At 28.3% G+C, this 23,825-nt stretch overlaps 5 protein-coding genes across 5 annotated transcripts; 2 read left to right on the plus strand and 3 right to left on the minus strand.

Annotated features, from left to right (window-relative positions):
* Positions 1–680: 680 nt before the first annotated feature.
* Phum_PHUM217070 (uncharacterized protein) lies at positions 681–869 on the minus strand (the record flags this gene model as incomplete). The annotated part of the gene is made up of 2 exons (XM_002425683.1): positions 681–823; positions 848–869. The coding sequence occupies 2 exons, from the start codon at positions 867–869 to the stop codon at positions 681–683; spliced, it is 165 nt and encodes a 54-aa protein (XP_002425728.1).
* A 4,168-nt stretch (positions 870–5,037) lies between these two features.
* Positions 5,038–5,849, plus strand: Phum_PHUM217080 (Heat shock protein Hsp16-1, putative; the record flags this gene model as incomplete). Its single annotated transcript, XM_002425684.1, has 2 exons — positions 5,038–5,569; positions 5,749–5,849. The coding sequence occupies 2 exons, from the start codon at positions 5,038–5,040 to the stop codon at positions 5,847–5,849; spliced, it is 633 nt and encodes a 210-aa protein (XP_002425729.1).
* A 1,071-nt stretch (positions 5,850–6,920) lies between these two features.
* Phum_PHUM217090 (zinc finger protein, putative) lies at positions 6,921–10,782 on the plus strand (the record flags this gene model as incomplete). The annotated part of the gene is made up of 8 exons (XM_002425685.1): positions 6,921–7,396; positions 7,767–8,583; positions 8,674–9,050; positions 9,345–9,560; positions 9,681–9,846; positions 9,938–10,214; positions 10,316–10,485; positions 10,579–10,782. The coding sequence occupies 8 exons, from the start codon at positions 6,921–6,923 to the stop codon at positions 10,780–10,782; spliced, it is 2,703 nt and encodes a 900-aa protein (XP_002425730.1).
* Positions 10,783–13,542: 2,760 nt separating this feature from the next.
* Phum_PHUM217100 (Homeobox protein orthopedia, putative) lies at positions 13,543–16,062 on the minus strand (the record flags this gene model as incomplete). The annotated part of the gene is made up of 5 exons (XM_002425686.1): positions 13,543–13,631; positions 13,713–13,987; positions 14,091–14,397; positions 15,319–15,489; positions 16,023–16,062. 5 exons carry the CDS (start codon positions 16,060–16,062, stop codon positions 13,543–13,545), a joined length of 882 nt encoding a protein of 293 aa, XP_002425731.1.
* A 5,146-nt stretch (positions 16,063–21,208) lies between these two features.
* Phum_PHUM217110 (uncharacterized protein) lies at positions 21,209–22,522 on the minus strand (the record flags this gene model as incomplete). The annotated part of the gene is made up of 3 exons (XM_002425687.1): positions 21,209–21,474; positions 21,565–21,727; positions 22,373–22,522. The coding sequence occupies 3 exons, from the start codon at positions 22,520–22,522 to the stop codon at positions 21,209–21,211; spliced, it is 579 nt and encodes a 192-aa protein (XP_002425732.1).
* Positions 22,523–23,825: the final 1,303 nt, after the last annotated feature.

A 23,825-nucleotide genomic window follows, 5' to 3' on the forward strand; every position in this document is an offset into this window, starting at 1 on the left:
TTTAATTATTATTTATTTATTTTTTTCATTCATTGCCAACATCGTTTCGACATTTTGTATACTTTTATATATATATATATAAGAAAATGAATAAATAAAGTGGGTGGTGGCGGTGGTGGTGGGGGAAAAACTATTAAATCAATAAATAAATCGTTTGTTTGCTGTTTGTTTGTACAGATAGATAGAGAGAGAGAGAGAGAGAGAGAGAAAGATAAAGAAGGAGAGAGATAGAAACAAACGAAAATTAATTAATTATTTTATGTTAAACGTGTGTCTGTGTGTAAATTTAAACGTGATCGCACACGATTGGGAAAAACGTCCTTGAAATGATAATAATAATAATAATAATAATTATCCGACTATTCATTATTCTCCTCGTGATTCGTTATTATTTGTAAATTTAAAAAAAAAAAAAAAAAAAAAAAAAAAACCTGTAAATTTTTATTTTTATGCGATAGAAAATAAAATAATGCGTTATAATCAAAAGATATAAAAAAAAAAACCGTTAAAAATCGAACGCGATTTGAATAATGAATTAGAATATATGTAAAGAGGGGGGGCGGTGATGTGTGTGTCTTATTTTAAATTTTCTTGTTAGACGTATTAAGTTACACGAAAGTTAATAAAAAAAACGAGAAAATGTCGAGATTAAAAAAAAAGAGTAAATTTTATTTGTGGTTTTACCTTGATGTTGTTTTGAAAAAATTGCTTTCTCTGTTCATGAGTTCCGAACGAAATTTAGTCATTTCATCTTCCATTTTTTTCATTTCGGCATCGAATCTTTCTCTTATGTTGCTAAATTCGCTGTCGATAACGGAGAAATCTCCCAATTTAACCGGAATATTACGTTTAATACCACTGTCGGCCATTTTATTTAATTAATAATACAAATTTGATGATAATTGAAGAGTGAAAGAGAAAATACAAAACAAATTAACCAACAAAAAAAAAATAACCAACAGAAAAAGAAAAAAAAACGTTAACTATTGACACGTCAAACTCTCGTTCACGAATTACTAAAATCAACGTTCGGAGTCTTAGTTTTATGTATTTAAATGGATGCGGCGAGAGAATTTACTTACTGCGCACGCGCGAAAAAACCGTTAAAAGCTTTTTATCAAACACTGATAACTCCATTACGGTTTTTAATTAATTAAAATTGTCGCGCAAACGATTTCTTATTATTATTGAGATAATAATAATAATAATTTAATAATTCTCGAAACTTCTACAATTCGAACGATCGTCCATAGTTTTTCAACAGGCGCCATTTTATTTTCGGTTGTTTTATTCGGTTTGTGTGGTTAATTGCCAGCATGTAAACTAGTTGTATATTAAAAGCATTTCATTTATTAAAAAAAAAAGTAATAATGATAATAAAGATAATAATAATAATAATAATAATAATGAGTCTTTTTCTGTCCTATATCAATCAACTATATATTAATTTTTATTATTAATTGTTATTAAAATTAATTTTTTTCTCTCCATTTTTTTTTTAATTATTTGAGAAAATTCACATGGAATTAAATAATTTTTAAAATAGTTTATAAAACAAACAAACAAACAAACAATCATCCAGGGCATTATTAACCTTACATTTCTTGTTCTCATTAACAACAACAAACAATGTTTGTTTATTATTATTTAAACAAAAAAAAAAAAGAAAATTGAATTGATATCATTTGAATCTATAGGAGGAAGTATTATTATTACTATATCAATTACAATCATAATTCAGTGATTTATCATTATTATTATTATTATTTTTTTGATTTTTGTAGGATTGTATTACATGTTAAGTAAAAATGTCAATGTGACAGTTCAAACTTGCAAGCTTAAATTTCATTTTTAAAAAAAAAAAAAAAATTTTTTTTATATTAATAAAATGATAATAAAACTTGCCATGTAACAAATGATGATTAAAAATAATAATAATAATTGTTTTATGTGGGTTTTTAATTATGATTCAAATATATATATATAATTCACAAAAAAAAGTTTTTTTATTTTTTTGGAGGGTTTAGTTAGTTAAGATAATAATAATACCTTTTTGATTAAAATGATGTCATAAGGGTATGGACCGCATGTCGTTAAATTTTAGTTTTACTAAAAAAAATGGAGGAGAAATGGAAAAACATTTCAAAAGTAAAACAAAAAGTTGATTGATTGATTAATGAGAGAACAAAACGACAAAATTAATTAATTAATCGATTATTATTATTATATGTCGACGTTATGAGATAAAATGTCGTCGTCGTCGTATTAATTTTCGCGGTTTGCACGTTAATGACGTGTCATTAGAAAACCCGATCGATTAATCAAATTTTTAAACGAGGGGTGGTCGTTTTTTTTTAAATATTGTTTTCATTTTATTATTATTATTATTATTATTATTATTATTATTATTATTAATAAGTTTTTAGTTTTTTTTTTGTGTTGTGTGGAAAATATAAAGTCACATAATATTTTTTGTTCGATAACATAATATATATATACATACATTTTAAGATTTCTATGAAAAAAAAAATATAAAAAAAATGCAGTAGGACGAAGAAGTTTCTAGATAGTTTTGTCTCTATTTACTACTCATACTAACACATATAAAAATGACGTCAAAGAATTTGTTTCTTTATAAAACCTGTGTAATAATATTTACAATCCCAATAATGGAATTTTGACAAATTTAGTTTGTATTTCAAACCAAAATAAAATATAATTAAAATAATATACGTGGGAAGCGTATTTGTCACACGGAAATTATTATTATTATTATTATTATTATTATTTTGTATAAAAAAATTTGAGTAGGAGTATTTTTTTTTTTTTATTTAAAATAAAATATTACTACTTATGGGAAAATATTTAACTATTTCTCATTAATCTCTCGTATGATGATGATGATGATGATGATGATAAAGCATGAGGGGGGCGAAATTTTAGTCCTTTTTTGGGGGGGAAAAAAAGGGGGCGAAAAATTAATAATAATCAAACGTGAATCATTAGGGAGAATAAACAAAATTGCGCCATTTAACGAAAATTTCTCTTTTTTTCTTTTTTATTGCTAAATTTATTTTTATTGTTTAAAACAATTTTAAACGGTTGACAGTAATAATAATAATAATTGTTTAATTTATGCCAATTTTTATTGGCTATAATTTTTATTATTATTATATAATTTAAATAATTAATCTTGTTGATTTATTTATTTATTTAAAAAAAAAATGGTTTCATTCTTTTTTGATTTTTTTTTTTATAATAAATTAATCGATATGAAATTTTTACCTTTGAAAACATTATTATTATTATTATTATTATTATTATTATTATTATTATTTTTAAAAGTTAATAAGTTTGATGTATTTGATATGGAATAATTATTATTATTAATATGTAATAAGATATCAATTCGAAATGAAGTTCATTAAACTTGAAAAATATTTTTATAGAAAAACTTGATTTTATTATTATTATTATTTAAAATTCCAAAACCTGATTCAGGTATAAAATTAATATATATATATATATATATATATATTAATAATGATGATAAATAATGAATAATAAATTTTTTTAGTTTTTATTTTTTACTTTATCGTTTTTATTCATAGCAAGAAAGTTTTTTTTAAATAAAAACTTGCTAAACTTCTTATTTGTTAATGAGAGAGAAAAAAAAATTTAAGTCAACTTTCTTTTTTTGAATTAAATTTATACTTATTTTATTTGTTATTGTATATATATACATAAGAAAAGTTATTTAAATAAAAAGAAATTTGTGAAAATATTACATGACTCATATTTTTAATATATATATTTATTTATGGCTCTGGTTTTAATTCGACTTGTCGATTGTTGAGAAGAAGGTGGTATTTATTTTGATTTCCAAAGAAAAAATTAAAATACTTTCATAATTAAACAATTTATATTAATTTTTTTTTTTTTTTAATAATTTGTTATAACAGTAAATTGTATTCCACACAAATAATAAACAAATGTTTTAAAATGAGAAGAAAACACACAATTAAGTTCACATAAAACATATTAATTAAGATGGAGAATGAGAAAATTTATCGAATGAAATTGTATTTACAAAAAACAACATAAAATTATAAAAATTTATTTATTTGTTTAATTTAAAAAAAAAAAAAAACATGACACTTTATGTTGTTTAACATAAATAAAATTAATTAAACAAATTAAATTTTTAACTTGTTTTAGTCGGAAGTTCATTCGATTGAAATTAATTTTTCATTTTGATTTATTTAATAAATCAATTTCAAATGATTAATATAATAAATAATTTTGTGTCTTCATAAATAATGATTTATTATATTTAGCAAATATACATATTTTTTACAAAATGGTTGTTTATTATACAATATATATGAATTAAGATAATAAAATAAGAAATGTACAAGTAATTAAATAAATTGATTGTTTTACATACTATAAAATAATTAATAATATTACATTTATTACAAAATATTTAAATAATTTTTAATTAAAAGAAAGTGTTTTTGAGTATTTTAATATATTAATACAATTTAAAAACGTTCGATAATTTAAACTTTAATACGTTTGCAACGGTTACAAAAGAGTAATATTACTTTTTATAAAAAAAAAAAAAAAAAAAAAATTACAATGAAGATACACAAAAAATCTAACAAAATTTTATTTTTGTTTACATGACCCGATTACGTCACATTCTCAACTTTGTTCTGATTGGTTGAAAAAAAATGACGTGGCTAAAAATAGAATTCTGATTGGCTGAAAAAAAATGACGTAGGCTAAAAATAGAATTCTGATTGGCTCAAATGTTTCTAGAACATTCTAGAAGGCTGACGAAATTTCTAGATTTTTCTCGTTATCCTATGTTTAGTATATATAGTCGATTTCGAGACGGAGCCGAACATATATCAAGTTATAATCGAGTTGTAAAGAACTATCACGAAGGCAGTGTTATTTTTTTAATATAATTATTAACAATTGTGTTTTTGTTTTATTGTGAAAGTTATTTGAAATTTTATTGAATAAAAAATGTATCAACAATGCAGAATGCTCGTACCTGTTTTACATGCTTGTCGTCGAGCTCCTCCTGTTCGCGTACAATCAGCAAGAAATTTATGGGAAGTTATGAGACCATTAGATGTTAGAAGCGTTTTTCGCGACATGGAGAGGCAAATGGAAAATTTTGAACGTAGCTTTTTCCGAAACAATCCGTTACGCATAATCACACCCAGAGCTATGCCCATAGAAGGCAAAGTTGATAGTAATAATTCTAATTATCGTGTAAACATCGACGTCCAAGGTTTCAAACCTGAAGATATTAAAATTTCACTTAAGGAAGGATTGTTAAAGATTGAAGCTCACATGGATAAAACAGCCGAAGATGGTAGCCGGTTTCAACAATCAATAGTTCGTGAATTTACATTGCCATCAAATGTTGAACAATCCACAGTTAAATCACTTCTTCACGAAGATGGTATTTTAAGTATTGAAGCATCACTTAATAAACTTGATGAACCTAAAGATATACCTGTTCAACACATCGAAAGTGAGAAACCCAAGAGTAAAATGTAATATTTAAAAAAAAAAAAAAAAAAAGAACTTTAAAATACTTTTAGACTGAATTGTATCTTTGAATAATTTTCTTTTTTTTTTTTTAATTAGATTTTGTATACTCGATTTTTATGTGTGAATGTATTAGATTATGCTAGATTTTGTCAAGTTTTTTTTTAAATATTGTAGTTGATGTCGTTTTGCCTCATTTACTTAAAAGCGACATAAATGATGAAATATCAAAAGTTTTTTCAATTATTATTAAATTTTTGTTTTTAATTTTATGTTAATCATATTGGTAAGGATTTCATCACATGTTGTTAGCATTTAGGAAAATGTAATTCTAATAGACTGATATTATTTTCATTTTTTTTTTTTATTTATTACAATAAATTTTTTAAAAATATTTTGTAAAAATTTTTAGTTAATTCATTGAGTGAATTCGTTCACTTACAAATATTCCTTTTCCTCATGTTTTATATATAAGTAGATTAAAATATTTTAATTTGGATTCCGATAAAGTTTTAATCCTTGTCACATTTTATTACAATAATTGAAATCGAGGTATTTTTCAATCATGTCTGAATTTTAAGTGCATGGAATTTCAAATTAAGTATCAATAATAAAATACGTTTGGTTCAAAGGAAAATAATTAAATAGTCGTTAAAAAAACAAACAATAAAAATTTATCTGAGAACAAAGTCATAAATTTTTTCATTCAAAAAAAAAATAAAATAAAAATAAAATGGGTAAGACCATCTTGAAGTCCATGTGCGGTTGTATACACATGCATCGTTTAGTTCTTTAATTAAACGATAGAGTGCATTTCAAGAACACTAGCGCTCTCCTCCCCATTAATTCTTTCATAGGTAACATTGTTGTCACGTATGGCGTTTTGTTTATTTTAAAATTTTATTTAAGGTATCCTTAAATAATATATATATTAATATGTTGAAAATTGTTTTCGGTTATTTATTGTTTTTCAATTGAGTTTTTAAAAAGTTATTTATTTAAGTAATAATATGAATTTTATTCATTTTTTAAACGTCCTTGTAATGAAGTCATTTTATTCAAAAAGGATATTATTATTTAACTTATGATTGACACTTATGCCGTTTTGACGTGGTTTTTTATAATTTTTGACCTCTGATGAAGCCAGTGTTGAACGATTTCTATTTCTTTATTTTGGTTTCTTAAGACAAAATTGTAACGGAAAAACTGCCATAGTTTTATAATAAAAGTGTTTGAATCCAATTAAAAATGTTCAATAGATAATTTAATTAGTTTTTATTAAATATTATTTTCTGCTACGCTAAAATATATATATTTTTGTTAAATTTTTCGATATGAAATTGATTAAAATGGAAGAAACTTCAACTGACAAAAGTAAAGATCAACACCAACCTCAGGAGCAATCACAATCCCAGACACATCAACAGCAACATCATGAGCCGCAACATAACTCTCCCTCTTACAACAATGCTGTTAAAGAAGCAGAAGCTCATGCACTGAGGGATCATAATGTTGGAAGAGAAGTAACTAAAACTTCAGTCGAATCTGAAGATTTAATGTCATCTCAGTTTATAAATATTCAAAGAGTTCCCGATGTAGTGACAACCAAAAATTTCTTATCCAATTCGACATTATTATCAGGGAATGAGCTTTTAGTTGATATTAATGGCGATTTAATATCTAGCGGCTCTATAGCATTAGAAAGATTTATTCCGCATCAGTATGAGGATGATTTACTTCACGATGATTTAACTGAAGATGATAAAAGATTAGCAGCAGCTTTGGTTGCAGTACAATTAGTGACACAACAAAAACAACAATCTGGGTTTGTCAAATTGAAATAAGTTAAACAAAATAAGTTTTATTTATGTTTATTTAATGAATTTTCTTTTTTTTTTAAATTAGTGCTCATATTCTTCCAATGCTTGCACCTTCAGCCATACCAGTGACTTCTAAACTAGTCAATATAAATGAACAAATATCGGTAATGCCTTCATTAACAAATCATGCCAAACAAACAGAAGAACCTGTTATTGTTAATGCTGCTAATGTGAGCGCTGATAAAAATTCTACTGGAGTCACACTTAGTTATGTGTCAGAGGTAAAATATTTATTTACAATTTATTATTTCTAAGATTTAAAAATTAAAACATTTTAATGGAATGTAAAAAACATTTAATTATTTTTCAATAGAGTGAAGAAACAACTTTACCCCCTTTGCCTCCGCTTAAAAAAGTTTTGAGTAAAAATCGTTACTTACGTCCTCACTACAATCAATTAAACACATCTGAAATAGATCAGCAGACACAATTAGCCAGTTTAGGACTTCACACTGAAGGAGAACATATAGAAATATCAACTGAAGAAATAGAAATTGGGCCAAACGAAGTAATAAAAACTGAACTGAATGATTTTATCATCGAAGAAGATGCTAACATTAAAACGGAGGCATGTGATGAGAGTGAACAATTGAGTGATGATGAACAGGATAGTGATGAAGGATTGCATGATTCTGATTTTGAAAATGATAGAGAAAAATCGAAAAATAATTTGCCTCACAAGAAAAGAATATCGAGAAAACTTAAAAATACTCAGAAAAATGCAAATGCTAGAACTTTAAGCCACGATGAGCAAAACATACAGTTGGTGAAAATTAACAGTTACAAGTGTAACAAGTGTTCTGAATTTTTTCCAAATGCGAATGCATTCGCAATTCACAAAGCGACACATAATATAAAAAAACCATCTGGAGTTAATCAATCTTCGTCATTTTCATGTGAGCTTTGTTTTAAAACTTTTACTAACCAATGGAAATTTTTTGAACATTTAAAATCACATTATGAGCCATTAGAATTAGATACAAATTCTCCTAAACGAACTTTGCCTTCAGGAACTAAACAAAATTCAAACATAAATGAAGTTATTGTAAAAAAAGAATTGAAAAACAGCGGGATAAAAGTAAGAACTTTACAAAATACAACTTCATTATCACCAAATGCTAAAATCGGTTCTGTGAGTACTTTTCATTTCACCATCTACGTTTTTTAAAAATTTATTTATTTATTTTTTTTTTTTTTTATTGCATCGATTTCAATTTTTCAGGTAAAAGCCAAATCACCGGTTACCATTAATCAAACGACAACTCTACAGACTGTTGCCAAATGGCCATCTCCTTCCCCGTCTTCGGCATCCTCGTCACCCTCTCCGGCAGCTACACAACCACAAACCCAAGAAATAAATACATCTTCATCCACTGCATCAATATTGTATCAACATTTAACGCAAAATCAAACGGAACAAATATTATGGAATTGCGAACCTTGTAAAAGAATATTTCGCAGACAAGAAACGTACGAAAGTCATTTGAGCGTGGCACATCCCAAACAAGAAGAAATAGAAGAATTCAGCGAGCCCGAAGACATGATGGAAGGGATAAGTGTTGAAGTTCACAGTGACGACGATAAGGAAACAACAGAAAAGTAAAAAAAAAAAAAAAAAAAAAATTTTATTTACTCATGATTGTTATAACATTATTTATTAACAATTCAAACTTTAGTCACTCGTAAGCCTTGCACATAACTCTTATGTTGTTTTCTGTAAATAAAAGTAATGACCATTAATGAAACAAAATCAAAGGTCAAGGTTCAAATGTTTAATGTGTCCGCGTCCAATCAGTGTAAACTACAAATTAAATATATAATATAGAAATTTTGTTTTTAATTATTAAATTGCATTTAAAAAAAAGAAATGATGATGATTTTGTATAATTTTAGAGATAACACGATTCAAAAAGAATGGTACAGAGAAGAAGATTTACACGCGGCCGAAGCTGATTTACAAGAAATGGAAGAAAGGACGAAAACGGTTTATGTCGATGCTCACATGTGCGAAATGTGTAACGAAGCCTATCATTCGAAAGCAGCTCTCAATCAACATATATCTCAACAGCACGCAGAACTAATGACCGCCATAACTAAAACCGTTAGGAGGTAAAATTAAGAAGGCGGTGAAACGTCATTACAAAATGTCTCTCTCTCTCTCTCTCTGAAGACATGTTGTTTGTTTGATTTATTATTTTGTACCTGTTTGTTCTGATTCTTGTTTTGAAGGCAACCCGACAACACGGCAAAAAAGGGTAATTTGCACTGTAAGGAATGCGGAAGGTATTTCAATCATAGAAATTCTCTCGTTTATCATTTGAAAAGTCATCTCGGAGAAAGGCCTCATCAGTGTGAAGTTTGCGGAAAAGGTTTTTTCGCAACGAATGCTTTGAAGGTACGTGTGTGTGATATCCTCTAATAATGGGATACGTTTGTGAAATGAATGAATGAAAATAATATTAATGGGATATAATGATTGATTTCAGGTACACATGAGGCAGCATTCAGGCGTGAAACCGTTTAAATGTGAATTTTGCGGTAGGAATTTCAGACAGTGGGGAGATTTAAAATATCATTGTATTTCGATACATTCTGATCAGAAAAATTTCCAATGCGAATATTGCGGTAAAGATTTTGCGAGAAAATATTCATTGACGGTTCATTCGCGAATACACACGGGAGAAAGGAATTACAAATGTGAATTTTGCGAAAAAAGTTTCAGAGCTTCGTCGTACCTTCAGAATCACAGGAGGATACACACGGGTGAGAAGGAAAAGAGAGAGAGAGAGAAATATTTTTCTTTTTATTGCTAAAACATCATCTGTACTTACTTCGATTGTTTGTTTGTTTGTTTGTTTGTTCAGGTGAAAAACCTCATCCCTGCGATGTTTGCGGGAAACCGTTCAGGGTTAGATCAGACATGAAAAGGCACATGATAACTCACAGTAAAGAACCGTATTCGACGTTTGTCATGAAAATCAAAAGAGAACCGCAAACGCCATCGAATAACGACGATAACAAATTAATAGTTCAGGTTCTTGAATTTTTTTAAATTTCATTTAAACGAGAGAAACGAATCGAAAAAAGAAAAATGGCGACAATTTTTATCGTTTTTGTTTGTCTGCAGCAGGTCGACGAACCCATTCCCGAAATATCTAAAGTTGAAGAGCTGGAAGTGAGCACGGTCGAAAGTATATTGCCGGACGAAGCCGTGACTGCATCCAGTAGACTTCAAGAAGAATTATCAGTTACTTATGCCGAGAGAGATCCATTAGAGACTGCCGGAAGAGAAGCCAACACTTTATACGTTTGGCCCGTGTACACGACGTAGTAATATCGTCGTCAAAAGTGTGCACGATAATAATAATAATAATAAATAACAAAATGATTCAGTGTCGATTAGCCAATAATAAAATTGAAAGGGGGAAAATAATAATAATAATTTGTGTCGGATGAAATTATTTGATGTAGGAGAAGAAAAACGTCATTTCCGGTCGGTTCGGTTTTTTTAAAATTTTTCTTCTGCTTTTCGAACGGTTTTTTTTTTTTTTATTTTGTCAGAACGTTGTTCAAAGAATGAAAAAAAAAAAAATCAATTTAAATATAAACAAACGATGAAATTTTAATAATTTTCACATCGGGTTTAAATTAATTACAGTGCGCAAGTCACAGTAACCCCATATAAAGAAAAAAAGTAGTAATAATAATAATGATAATGCCGAGGTAACAAACACAAACACAAAACGTTCGAGACTTTTCGATATTTGTAAAAATAGGAAAAATTATTAATAATAATAATAATAATAATAATAATAAATTTGTTTTTTCTCCGTTGAAAAGAATGTATGTGTGCGCGCGGGTAAAAAAATTGTATGTTCTTCGCGTTTAATTAATATAAATAAAATAAAATAAAGACGTAAAAATATATTTTATATTTTTATAAAAACAAAACCGAAAAAAAAAAAAAAACAAAAAAAAATTTTACAAAATCATAAGAGAGAGAGAGAGAGAGATAGAGAAAGAATGAGAGAAAGTGAGAAAGAAAGAGAGAAAGAGAAAGAAGAAATTAATTTTTTTTGTTTTTTATTATTATTATTATTATTAATCATTCGAATAATTATTTAATTTTACATATTTTATCAAAATCGTCATTATCATCATTCTCATAATCATCATCATCACCATCATCATCATTATTATTATTATTTTCAAATATTAATAATAATGATTTTATTCATTTTTAGATATTATTAAACTTTGTTTAAAAAAGGAGAAGAAAGAGAAAGTATTTTAAATAATTTTTTTTTTTTTTATTTAAGTTGAATTAATAAATAAATAAGTGATTGATTGATTATTTAATAATTTAAAATCAATAATATTGATAATGATAATTATTATTATTATTATTATTATTAATATGAGAAAATGTTAAACGAAGTAAACTATAAATAAATAAATATATATATATATATATATATATATATATGTTTAATAAAAAAGACTTAAATGGAAAAAGAAAGAAAATATAAAATAAGATTTTATTTGTATTTTATTAAAATGATGAATTATTATTATTATTATTATTATTATTATTATTATTATTATTAATATTAATAGATGAGAAAAAAAATAAAAAGGGAAAAAATTTTGTTTTGTTTTATTTTTTATTTATTTTTAATGTTAATATTGTATTTTTTTTAATTACCATTATTATCATTATTAATCGATTGTTGTTTGTTGATGATGATGATAATAATATGAACAAGATGGATGAACGACGTTAATTCATTTTAAATTTTCATATTTTAAATTTTAATGGGACGTTTTTTATTTTATGAGAAAATATTTCGATATATCGAACGATATAAAATAATATAATCGATATAACGAGAATCGTTTTGTCATAATTTTTTTTAAATAAATATACTTTAAGTCGAATTCGATCGGTTGATATTTCATATATATATATATATATATATATTTTTTTTTAAATTTAACGGTTTTCGAACGATGTTTAAAATCGATCGATTTGGCGTCCTCGATTATTATTGTAAACTGGAAAAAAGAAAATGTCGCGGCGTTCGAAATTAAATTTAAAAAAAAAAAAAAAAAACGTTCCAAGGTAAAATAAGAGAGAAAGAGAGAGAGAGAGATATTTTCATTCCGTTTCGATGATTTACTCGACACCTGTCGTTATAAATTTATTTAATTTTATTAAATTTTTTTTTTTTTTTTTTTTCTAACGAGATGGTCAAAAGAAGGAAAAAACATTCGGACGCCATTTTGTTTTTCCCGCGTGGGTTTCTTTTTTCTTTATTCTCGTTTAAATTACTTATTTGTATTTTTCTTTTTTTTTATGGCGTAGAAAATTGTTTTATTTTTCTTTTTTATTAATAAAAGGATTTTTTGTTTAATAAATAAATAAATAAATAAATAATAATAATAATTAATTGAGCTCATTTAATTTTTTTTTTTAATATTATTATCTTATGAAAAAATGAAACTTACATTATTATTATTATTAATTATTATCGATTACAATTAATAAATTTATGTATATATATATATATATATTTATATTTTTTTTTTTTTTTTTTTTAGTAAACCGACGGCGCCATTTTGTAATTTTTAAAAATCACACACAATTAGTTAAAAAAAGAAAAAATGGCGCGAAATTTTTTTTTTTTTTTTGAATTTATTATTATTTTTTTTTTACGTTTTTCGCGAGTCGGTTTATTTTAATTTGTTATCATCATTATTATCATCATCATCATCATCATTATCATCATATCATTACAAAAAGTTTTTTGTTGTTAGTTGAACAAAAAAGGCATTTTATAGCGTAAATTTTTTTTTTTTTTTTTTTCAGGTCAAACGTTACAAAATTCAAAAGAAAAAAATTGTTTATAACGACGACGACGATGATGATGATGATAATGATGATGATGATGATGATGATTTGTTTGTTTTAGTTATCGGGTGAGTTAAAAAGATGAGAGAAAACTTTTCGAATTTTCTAGAAAAGAAAAGAAATTGAGCGAATTTTTTTTTTTTGTTTTCCCTAGGATAAAATTATTTAATTCCACCATTGTCACTGAATTCTTGGCCAATATTGAGAAGACATGTCCGTTGTTTGTCCAGGTACGGCAATCGGAACTGATACACCCGGAGATATCAAACCTATTAAATATAAATACAATCGATTATTATTATTATTAACTTGTTTTCATTTTCGGAACGAAAAAAAAATTAAAAACGAACCAGTTGAAGAACTTCCGTTAGTGGAATATTGATGACCGACTCCGTTCATGTGTTGGTAAGGCTGAGTTGGACTGCACGATGGTCTACCACCGTGATAACTTCCGGTAAGCGATAATGTTTCGTATGTTGGACGACTCATGCACGAATATCCTGTACCATCTCTTTGTTGCAGGCATGCCGAAGAAGTGGCAGACATACCAACCGGAGTAACACCGTTACTATTATGATGATGACTGTTTGACATAACGAAATTGGATACCGACGGTGGCATCGGACTGTAATTTTTATGAAAAAGAAATCACGGGTAAGTTTTTTTCTTTTTTTTTTTTCTCTCCACCATCATCATCATCATCTTCGTATAATAATGATAATAATAACCTGTACGAATCTCCCGGCATTGTCATCGGCGGTGGTATTGACGTATATAAATTTGGATTTGTAAAACCTGTACCGTTCATAACACCTCCACCACCGCCACCGCCGCCGCCATTAGGGGTTCCTCTCGGTGGAGAAGATGGCGGTGGTTCGACCGGTTGTGGACGTCTTTGATTTCTTAATTTTTCTTCTCTTCTCCATTTAGCTCTCCTGTTAGAAAACCAAACTTGTATTCTCGCTTCCGGTAGTCCTATTTTAGCGGCTAACCTTTCTCTTGCAAACACATCGGGATAATGAGTCCTTTCGAATTCTGTAATATTCCGTAAGAATTCTGTAATAATTGTTTCATAGGATTTGTATATTGCTGCTATTATTATTATTATTATTATTATTAATATTATTATTATTATTATTTTATTCAACGTTCGTGACGTCATTTTTTAATTAGTTTTTCATGTGTTTTTTTTGTTTTTCCGGTGAGGTTTGTCTGTGTGTGTGTGTATGTGGGTAGATACATTTTCCCGTGAGTCGAGGGGAGGGAGGAAAGGGGAGTAGGAGTACGGGAAAGGGGAGGGAAGGAGGGGAGTGGCGGTGGGAGTGGAAAAGAAAGAAGAAAAAAATTTTCTTTTTGTGTTAAAAAAAAAAAATTTTCATGGCACACTCTCGGCGTCTTTAACACGCACATTTTTTTTTCTTTTTCTTTTGTCATTTTTTTTTTTTTTTATAAAAGAAAATTTTCTTTTTTTTTTTTTTATTCTTTTCCACCATTTGCTCCCGCCCCTCCCCCTCCCTCAATTCTTTTTTTTTTCTTTCCTTTCCTTTCCTTTTTTCCTCTTCCTCTGTTTAGGAAGTCTTTGATTTTTATTGACTTTTTTTTTTTTTTTTATTTCTATTCTTTTCATTTTTTTTTTTTTTTTTGAGATTACTTAAAGAAATATTTACGTTAGGGAAATTCTTTCTAATCGTTAAAAGCAGAAGAAAATTTTTATATATATTTTTTATTTTTAAAAAAATGGAATATTCTAGAAAAAAAATTTTTTTTTGTCGTTAATTTAAACGCGATCGACGCGAAAAGTAATAAATAAATTTATTTTAAATAAAAAGGATTTAAATCCGTTTTAAAATTTTGCAAAAAAAAAAAAACAAACCGGAAATGATAACCATCGGAAGTAACCGTCGGAATTAATTTTTTTTTAAATTTTAAATTATTATTATTATTAAAATAACTTACCCTTTTCTAAACTATCTATCTGATCGTTAGTAAAAGAAGTTCGATTTCTTTGAAGTTTTCTTTTTAATCTCAGTCTCGCTTGATCATCTTCCGGATTTCCGGCGCTACTTCCGGCATTTGAATTATCACCACCCGAACTTATATCGTCGGAAGTTGCTCCTTCCAAATCACCTGTTAACACAATTTCATCATTATTATTATTTATTATCGTTTTTTTTTTTTTAAACGAAAAAAATTACGAATATTAATTTTTTTTTTTTTAAACCGGAAACGGAAATGAATAAATATGTTTAAGTATTTATACCACCGTAACAAAATATAAAATTTGACATTTTATTGAAATGTTAAAAGAAAAAATTTTTATCAAAAATATATATATTTAACAATAGAAAAAGGGAATGAAGGTTTTAAATAAGGGATGAAGGGTGTTCGTAGTTGTTGTTGTTGTTGTTGTTTTTGTCCTATCTGAGATTGAATCCCGGTTGTCACGGTCATTTAAAATGCGTGTTCATCCATGTTAATCCTCCTTCCCCTTCTCCCCTCCCCTATTTTATCCATCCGTTTACATTTTCTTATTATTTTTCTTTATTATTATTATTATTATTATTTGTCGTCGTCGTGGTGGTAATAATTTCATTTCACCTCAAAATCGAAATAAAAATTTTTTTTTTTTCTTAAGAGGGTTGGTTGGTTGAATGTTTTACAAGGGGATAATGAGGGATGGTCAGTTGTTACACGTCCCATGTCATTCGTTTTCTTTAATGATAATAATAATAATAATAATTATGTTCACAGTTGGAAATAAATTTTTGTCGTCTTTATTTGAATGAGTGTTCTTTTTCATTTAAAAAAAGAAAAAAAAGTGGCAGAAGAAAATTTTTTTTTTATATGGAAAATATATAAATGAGCGTTTTGATTTTTTTTATTGTTATCAATGTCGTTATTATTATCACGAGTAGGACAAACGATTAAAGACGTCGTCGACGATGACGTCATCGTTTCGTTAAAATTCCAGAATATTCTTCGTTTGAGAATTTTTTTTTTTTTGAGTTGAGTTCGAAGGAAAATCGTAATAAAAATAAGTAATAAAAATCCATGCACCATGAAAAATTCCAATAGCCGATCAATGTTGATTAACCCTAAAGTAATAAAAAATAAATAAAATAGAAAAACATTCTAGAATGTTCTCCAGTCGACGAGGAGGAAAAAAACGTGATTGTGTGTGTCGAATCGACGCTGTGCGTTGTGTTACTCAAACAAAAATCTGGAAAATTTTTTTTAGAATGAGAGAGAGAGAGAGAGAGAAAAAAAAATATTTCGACACTTTTAGCCGTTGGGTAAAAGGAAATGTAGATAAAAGAAAAGAAAATGTCGTCGGTGGTGGCGGCGACGGTGGCGGTGGCGGTGGCGGTGGCGAACCCTAAACAACGAAGATGACGATGGTGGTGGTGGTGGTGGTAGGGACAAAAGCGATGATAACGGAGCATAAAGAAAAAAAAAAAAACACAATAACCGATTTTAAAAGTTTGGAAAAACATCTTCGAAATGTAAAAAAGAGAAAGAGATAGATAGAGAGAGAGAGAGAGAAAATGTTGAAAAAGAGGAGAAAATATTAAAAAAATGGTAAACAAAATAATGGATTTTATTAGAAAATGGATGGCATAGAAAAAGGGCGTCGGGGCGTTTTTCTTTAAAGGAAAAGAGGTAAAATAAGAAAAAGGAAGAAAGAAAGAGAGAGAGAGAGAGAGAGAGAGAGAGAGATAGAGAAAAGAGGAAAAAAGGATGGTGCTGCTGCTGCTGCTCCTGGTGCTGGTGCTGCTGTTGTGTAGGCTTCGTTATCAGGAGTTTCTAGTTGAGTGAACTGAGGGGCCGTAACGTGGAGAAGATGTAGTAGTAGTAGTAGTAGTAGTAGTAAAGAGGGAATTGGGGGGGGAGGGTGGAACACACAAACTGCTTTTTCTCCTCTTTTTTGGTTCTTCTCCCCTTCGATCACCCTTTTCCCTCTCTCTCTCTCTCTCTCTCTCTCACGCACCTAACCATCCGCCCGAACCTTGACTATTAATATTTCTGTTATAAATTTTTCCAGGATTGTTAGAGAGAGAGAGAGAGAGAGAAAGAAAATATTTTTTTATTTTTTATTTTTCCCTAGGCTATTCTTTATTAGAAAATGGCGGCTAACCAAAAAATTATTTTCCGGCGGTTTTCTTATTTTCTTTTCTCTCTCTCTTTCTCTCTCTCACTCCTGTCGCTACTTTAAAAAATCTCTTTTTTATGTTTTTTCAACCGAACCTTAATTTTATTGTGTCTTTGAAGTTAAAAATTTTGTTTGTTGTTTTTTATATAAATATTAACCTTTTCTCTTAGTTTAAAACTTTAAAAACGTTTTTTTTTTACAAAAAAAATGACGTGTCTTTAGAATTTAATAATTTTTTATTTTTTTTTAAAAGAAAAATTAAAACAGACGAAAAAGAAAAATTTTTTTATAGATTTTTTATCGATTGTTGTTTTTAAAAAAAAATTCGTACGCGAAATCTCTTTTTAAAAAAGGTTTAAGTAACAAACAAACAACAAACGACAAACGAACAAACGAACGAACGAACATTAAAAAAATTTTTTTTTTTTTGAATTTGTTAATGATACTATAAACAATATTCGAAATCCCTTTTTTTTTTTTTGTAATAACAACTCGAAACTACTACAAATAACTACTTAAACTACTTATTATTATTATTATTACTACTTCTACTGCCACGACAAAACATATTCAATTACTTCATCGAGACAAACAATTAATAATAATAATGAGGTAAAATTTCTTTTGTACTATTTTATAAGTGGTGGTTGAATTCGACTTTTTTTTTTTTTTTTAAACCTTTTCGAAAGGTGGTAGGGGGTAAGTTTTTTTATTGGGGAGAGGGGGAGGGGGTTAAAAAGAACAAAAAACGACAGGTGTAATAATTATAACGGTTAAAAATTTTCAAATCGAATTCTTTTTTTTTTTTGCTTTTACTTCTCGGTTTTTCCCTTTTAACATCGAGGACTTGAATTTTATTCGAGGAAATTTTGTCGTCGTCGGCGGCGACGTCGACGTCGACGATGACGACGACGACGGCACATAAAAGTGTATATAAATATTTATAAATGTTTTCGAAAGGAAGGAAGAAAGGAAGAAGGAAGGAAGGAAAGAATGAATTGAGAGTGTGTGTGTTAACGGAAATTCGTATTCGTTATGATCCTTTTTCTTTTCCCTTCCGAAATTATTTTTTCCTTTTTTTTTCTTTTTCCTGTCGGAAAATTATTCTAGAATTTTTTTTTCTTTTTCTTAATATACTAAAAGAAATTTTCCTTTTTTAAATTTCCCGAATCAAATGGACAAACAAACACGCAAAATAAAGAATACGATTCTTAAAAATTATACACGGTTACGATACTAAAAGTGGGAGGGAGAGAGAGAGAGAGGAGAAAGGAAGGGGAGGGGAAAGGTTGTTTTTAATATAATAGGGAGCCGATGTAATTTTTTTTTTTTTTTAATAAAAAAAAAAGAAATTCCTGTTGGATGATTTCAGTATTAAAAATAATAATAATAATGCGTTGTTGTTAAAGTTTTTTTTTTTTTTTAGAAAAAAAAAAGAGAAAGAGAGAGAGAGAGGAAGTTAGGGGATGTGAAATGATAAAAGTAAAAAGAGAGAGAGAGAGAAAAAGATGGGGTTAAATTTTTTAATAAACATTTTCTGATAAAAAAAAAATTTTTTTTTGTTACAAGCGCCACCCTGACGTGTGTCCGGCATTTTAATTTCATAGATTCTTTTATCTACTGTTAAATTCTTTTATTGCAATTAAATAAAAAAAAAGGAAACTTTAAGAGAGAGAGAGGTGCTGAGAGAAAAAGAGTAAGAGTAAGACAATGAGAGAGAGAGAGAGAGAGAGAGAGAGAGAAAATGATTTTTAAACGATGAAAACGCATAATTAAAAAAAAAAAATTGAATCGCATATTTTTTCATTTTGGAAATTTTTTTTGGTAATTCTTTATAAATCACCAAACCTCCCCCCCACTACAGACCCCCTCTTAAAACGATTTGTACCGGTTACATGATTTTGGGGGATGAAACAAAAAAAGACAAAAAAAAAAAATTTTTCTTTGTGAAAATATTATTCGGACATCAACAAACACACAATGTGACGTATTTAAAAATTTTTTTTACGTCATAATTTTCATCATCCCCCCTTCGGTCCTCCCCTTCGACCCTCCCCCTCGTAAAAAAAAAAAATCTGGTTTTTGAATTTTTTTTTTTTTCTCAATAATTGTAAAAAATTTAATTATTTCCAAGCGAATACATTTTTTTTTTTTTTTGGCGGGGGGTTAATTTTTATTTTTTGTTTGTTTAAATGGGGCGAAAACCCCTAAAAATTACAAAAAAAAAATGAAAACAACCCCGAACGAATCGTGTTACCAAATTAACCAAAAAAAAAAAAAAAAGAAAAAAAAAACGTAAAATTTTTAAAAATTAAACGTTGGTTTTCCCCCCGTTTGTCTATCTGTCTGTTTGTTTGTTTGTCATTTTTTAATTTCGACGTGTCACCACCACTTATTATCATTTACAAACGAACGTGTCATTAAACTTTCTCTCCTTATTTCCACTATTAAAAATCATTCGATGTTGCAAAAAAAAAAAAAAAAAAACAAATTTAAATCAAACGTTTCTTATAACTTCTGCTGCTCTTCTCTCTCTCTCTCTCTCTCTCTCTCTCTCATTCTTAAATCCATACCGATTTAAAAAGTTTAAATCATCCCCATCAAAAGCCCCGAAAAAAAAAAACTATTTTAAGGGATGATGATGATGATGATAATCGGATGTTATAACGGGATGATCGAATCAGGGTAAATCTTTCATTAGTTAGTTATTGGGGTTGAAAAATACCGAAAAACCTCCCTATTATTGACGTAGGAGTACGAAACTACTTATTATTTTTTTCCGCGGTTTATTATTATAATTATTAATTTCATTTTATTTTCCTTCCTGCCCCCACCGCCCCTCGCCCCGCCTCCTCCTCTCACGTGTGTTAGTTAAATAAAATAAAAAGTCGATTTTTTTGTTGCTGGTGTTGTTGTTGTTTCCGGTTATTTTTTTATTTCAAAAACAACGAAAAGCGAAAAGCAAAAAGTCAGAAAGAGAGATAGAGAGAGATAGAGAGGGGAAGAGAGTGGAAGAGAGAAAGAAAATTTTTTTTTTTTTTTTTTTTTTTACAAATAGATAGAGAGATCAGAATGAACGTCTGTGCACAGCACCCCCTGAGTCCTCCCCTTTATTCAATATTGAAATAGAATCATTTGAGTGTTAATAATTTCCTTTGCTTTTCAGATATTCTTCTTTCCATCCCTTATTTGAGCCCTTCTACATAAAAAAAAAAAAATCCGTCGTAATTATTTAAATCGAATATATATATATACATAGGAAAAATAAAGCGGGGGAGAGGGGAGAGGGGAGGGAAAAAAAAGAAAACGACGTTTACGTAAATGATTTATATAAGAGTTTAACGTCATTTTATAATAAATTTCCCTTCCCCTTCCCCCTCCCGTTTTTTCTCTTTTTTTTCCCCATTTTCCCGCTCGTTTTTTTTTTTTCCCCCAAAAAAAAATGGTCCGGTGTAGTAGAGATTTTTTTGGGAAATTTTTTTTTGCGCAAGTTTGATTTAATGAGAGAGAGAAAGAGAAAGAGAGAGAGAGAGAGGAAAAATTTAAATTTCGTTAACCGGAAGTAAATTTTTTGCGTGACCACGTGAGTTTGTATTAATCGTTGGGTATGTTTGTGTACGTCGTCGTCACGTGATATGATTATAAATAAAAAGAAAAATTATTTTTAAGGTTTGGAAAATTGTTTTGTTTTTTTTATTAAAGTTGTGGAAAAGCAACTGGAGCTTCGGTTTTAACAGCATCCCTATGATCATCTGGATCTCTTTCGACGCCTCCTCTTCTATAAAATGATTGTTTTATTATTTGTACTCTCGGGTATCTCACTAATTTATGAGAATCGAAATCTTTCATGTTCCAACCGTAAACCCAATTACTACAATCGATGTGATAAAATTTCTTTTCCGGATCATCTTGGTATCGTACTTTTAAATATCCCTTACGTCCTTCGTCTTCGTGACTTATTCCTATAAATATCAAGGGATGATGATGATTTTTCCCCCAAAAAAAAAGGAAACTTGGGTGGGGGGTAAGGGATAGGAAGGAGGAGGGAATACCTTGATAAATGAGATCGTGTATTTCCGGTGGTACGGGTCTCATGGGTGATAAATTAATAGTTTCGTCTGCGACAAAAACAGGATCTTTTTCCTTTTTGTAAAAATATCTCGGAGTCTTTTGTGCCGTTTCTGCTCTTTTTTTCAATATGGCGTCCAATAGTATCTAATCGTTTTAAATTAATTTTATTTTTTATTTTTTAAAACATTAAATCAAAAAATAAAAGCGGTGTAATTTTACCCCTTCCCCCTCCGAACCCTACGCACCACCCCCCAAATTCCTTCCCTTTTAAAAAGGAGCTTTTTTTTTTTTTAAAATTAATAATCTTACTTTTGCTCCTTTCGGTACTTGCTCCTTTGGTAATTTACCGTAGCAAAGATCGTAATAATTTTCAAACCATTTAAATTTTCTTATCGAATCTTTTTTTACTTCCTCGTCGAAAAATATTGAAAATCTGTTGTCGTAACCCCCGAAAAATTTTTCGTTACCCGGAGCCCCCATTTTTTCTTCCCTCCCCCCCTCGCCGAAAACGAATTTAAAATAAAAAAAAAAAATAAGACGAAAAAAAAATTATTTTTTTATTTTTAAATTTGTAAATAAAAACGTTGAAAATTTTTCCCCTCGAAAATTCGATTAATCGATTTATCGAATCGAATCGCATTATTTAAATAAAATTTCGACTCCTTTTTATATTTCGAAAAAAAATATTAATGATAATTTCGATATATCGATTTATCGATCGATGGATCGATTGATGGATCGATCAATCGATTGATCGATATATCGATGTTAAAGTTGGAAAATTTTTACCCCTTCGGTTAATTTTTTTCTTGGTTTTCGATTTTCTTCGACGAGTTTATCATAATTTCTCATGAACCAAATCAACCTTTGCATGTGTTCCTTTTCTGCTGCTTCGCCCCATCCCAAACCTTTTTCAGCAGTCAAATCTCCCCGAGTCATTTTTAATTTTCATTAATTTCGAAATAATAATAATAATGATAATAATAATAATAACGTAATTTTTAAAAGAATTTAAAAGAAGGGAATACTAATCAAAACAAAAACAATAGCAGACGACAAATAGAGTTAGAATTTATATTACGCGTGCGTCATTTAATCGTAGGAAAATTTTAATGTGTGACGTCATAGTACGACCGGAAGTTAAAAACGTAGATTGTATCGTTTTTAGTTAATTAATTAGAAATCGATGTTTTTCGAATTCGAATTTCGTCTGATTTTTTTTTTTTTACGCGCGTATGTTTAAACATTATGAGAAAATTTCGGTTGTCAATAAAGAGAAGGAAAAATATCACAATGGTAAAGTCACAGCAGGATTCTTGAGAACTCATTTTTTCTTTTTTTTCTTTTTTTCTTCTTTTGTTTCTATTTTTTTTTTTTTTTAAATTTTCTCTGGCACCGTTGGAATTCTTTTATTTATTTTCTTTTTTCCCTTCCTCCACGTTCCCCCGTTCCTCCATTCCCCCTCCCTCCGCCCCTCCCCCCATCTCTCTCAGTCTCTCAGTCTCACTTTATTTATTTCCCTCTTTTGACTATGCACCACCGCAATTCATTATTATTATTATTATTATTATTATTATTATTTTCTCTTTGAGAGAGAGTCAATTGACAATATGCAAGAAATGGTTTTTTTTTTTTTTTCTTCATTGTTACCGAACAATAATTAAAATGAATGAACAGGTTGACATTTTTTTTTCTCTCTTGTTTTCATTAACAGAAAAATTCTTCGATAACAGTAAAAATGATACTAATTACGGTACTGATTTAATTTTTTATCGATACGTAAATTTTAATCGTTTTTAAATTCCTTAGTCGATCCCTGAACGTTTTGTTTGTTCTCTTCAGAAAACTCTCAAAAGTGGAAAATAATAAAAAAATTTTATTATTAAGCGTAGACGACGGGTTAAAAAATCCATAATATAAATCCGCGTGAAAAAAATTTTTTTGTCTTCTGACACGTCATCGTCCGTGTAATAATAATAATATTAGAATTTTTCCCAGTTTTGATTTTTTTTTTTTTTAAAATAAAAGTCAATGAAAAATTTACTCTATTCGTTCGTACGCACCATTTTTTAGTTAAAAAAATAAGGTATTATTATTATTATTATTATTATTATTATTACAGGGGTGGTTTTTTTTGTGTGTGACGTCACAGGGTTGGGGTATTGATTTTTGTCTCCCCGGCTCCTTCCTTTGTTTCCACCACTGAGCTTTCATAACTTACTCCAGACGTTTGCTTCATTTC

Source organism: Pediculus humanus, genomic scaffold (genome assembly GCF_000006295.1).
Source record: "Pediculus humanus corporis 1103172107562 genomic scaffold, whole genome shotgun sequence".
Classification (NCBI taxonomy): domain Eukaryota; kingdom Metazoa; phylum Arthropoda; class Insecta; order Psocodea; family Pediculidae; genus Pediculus; species Pediculus humanus.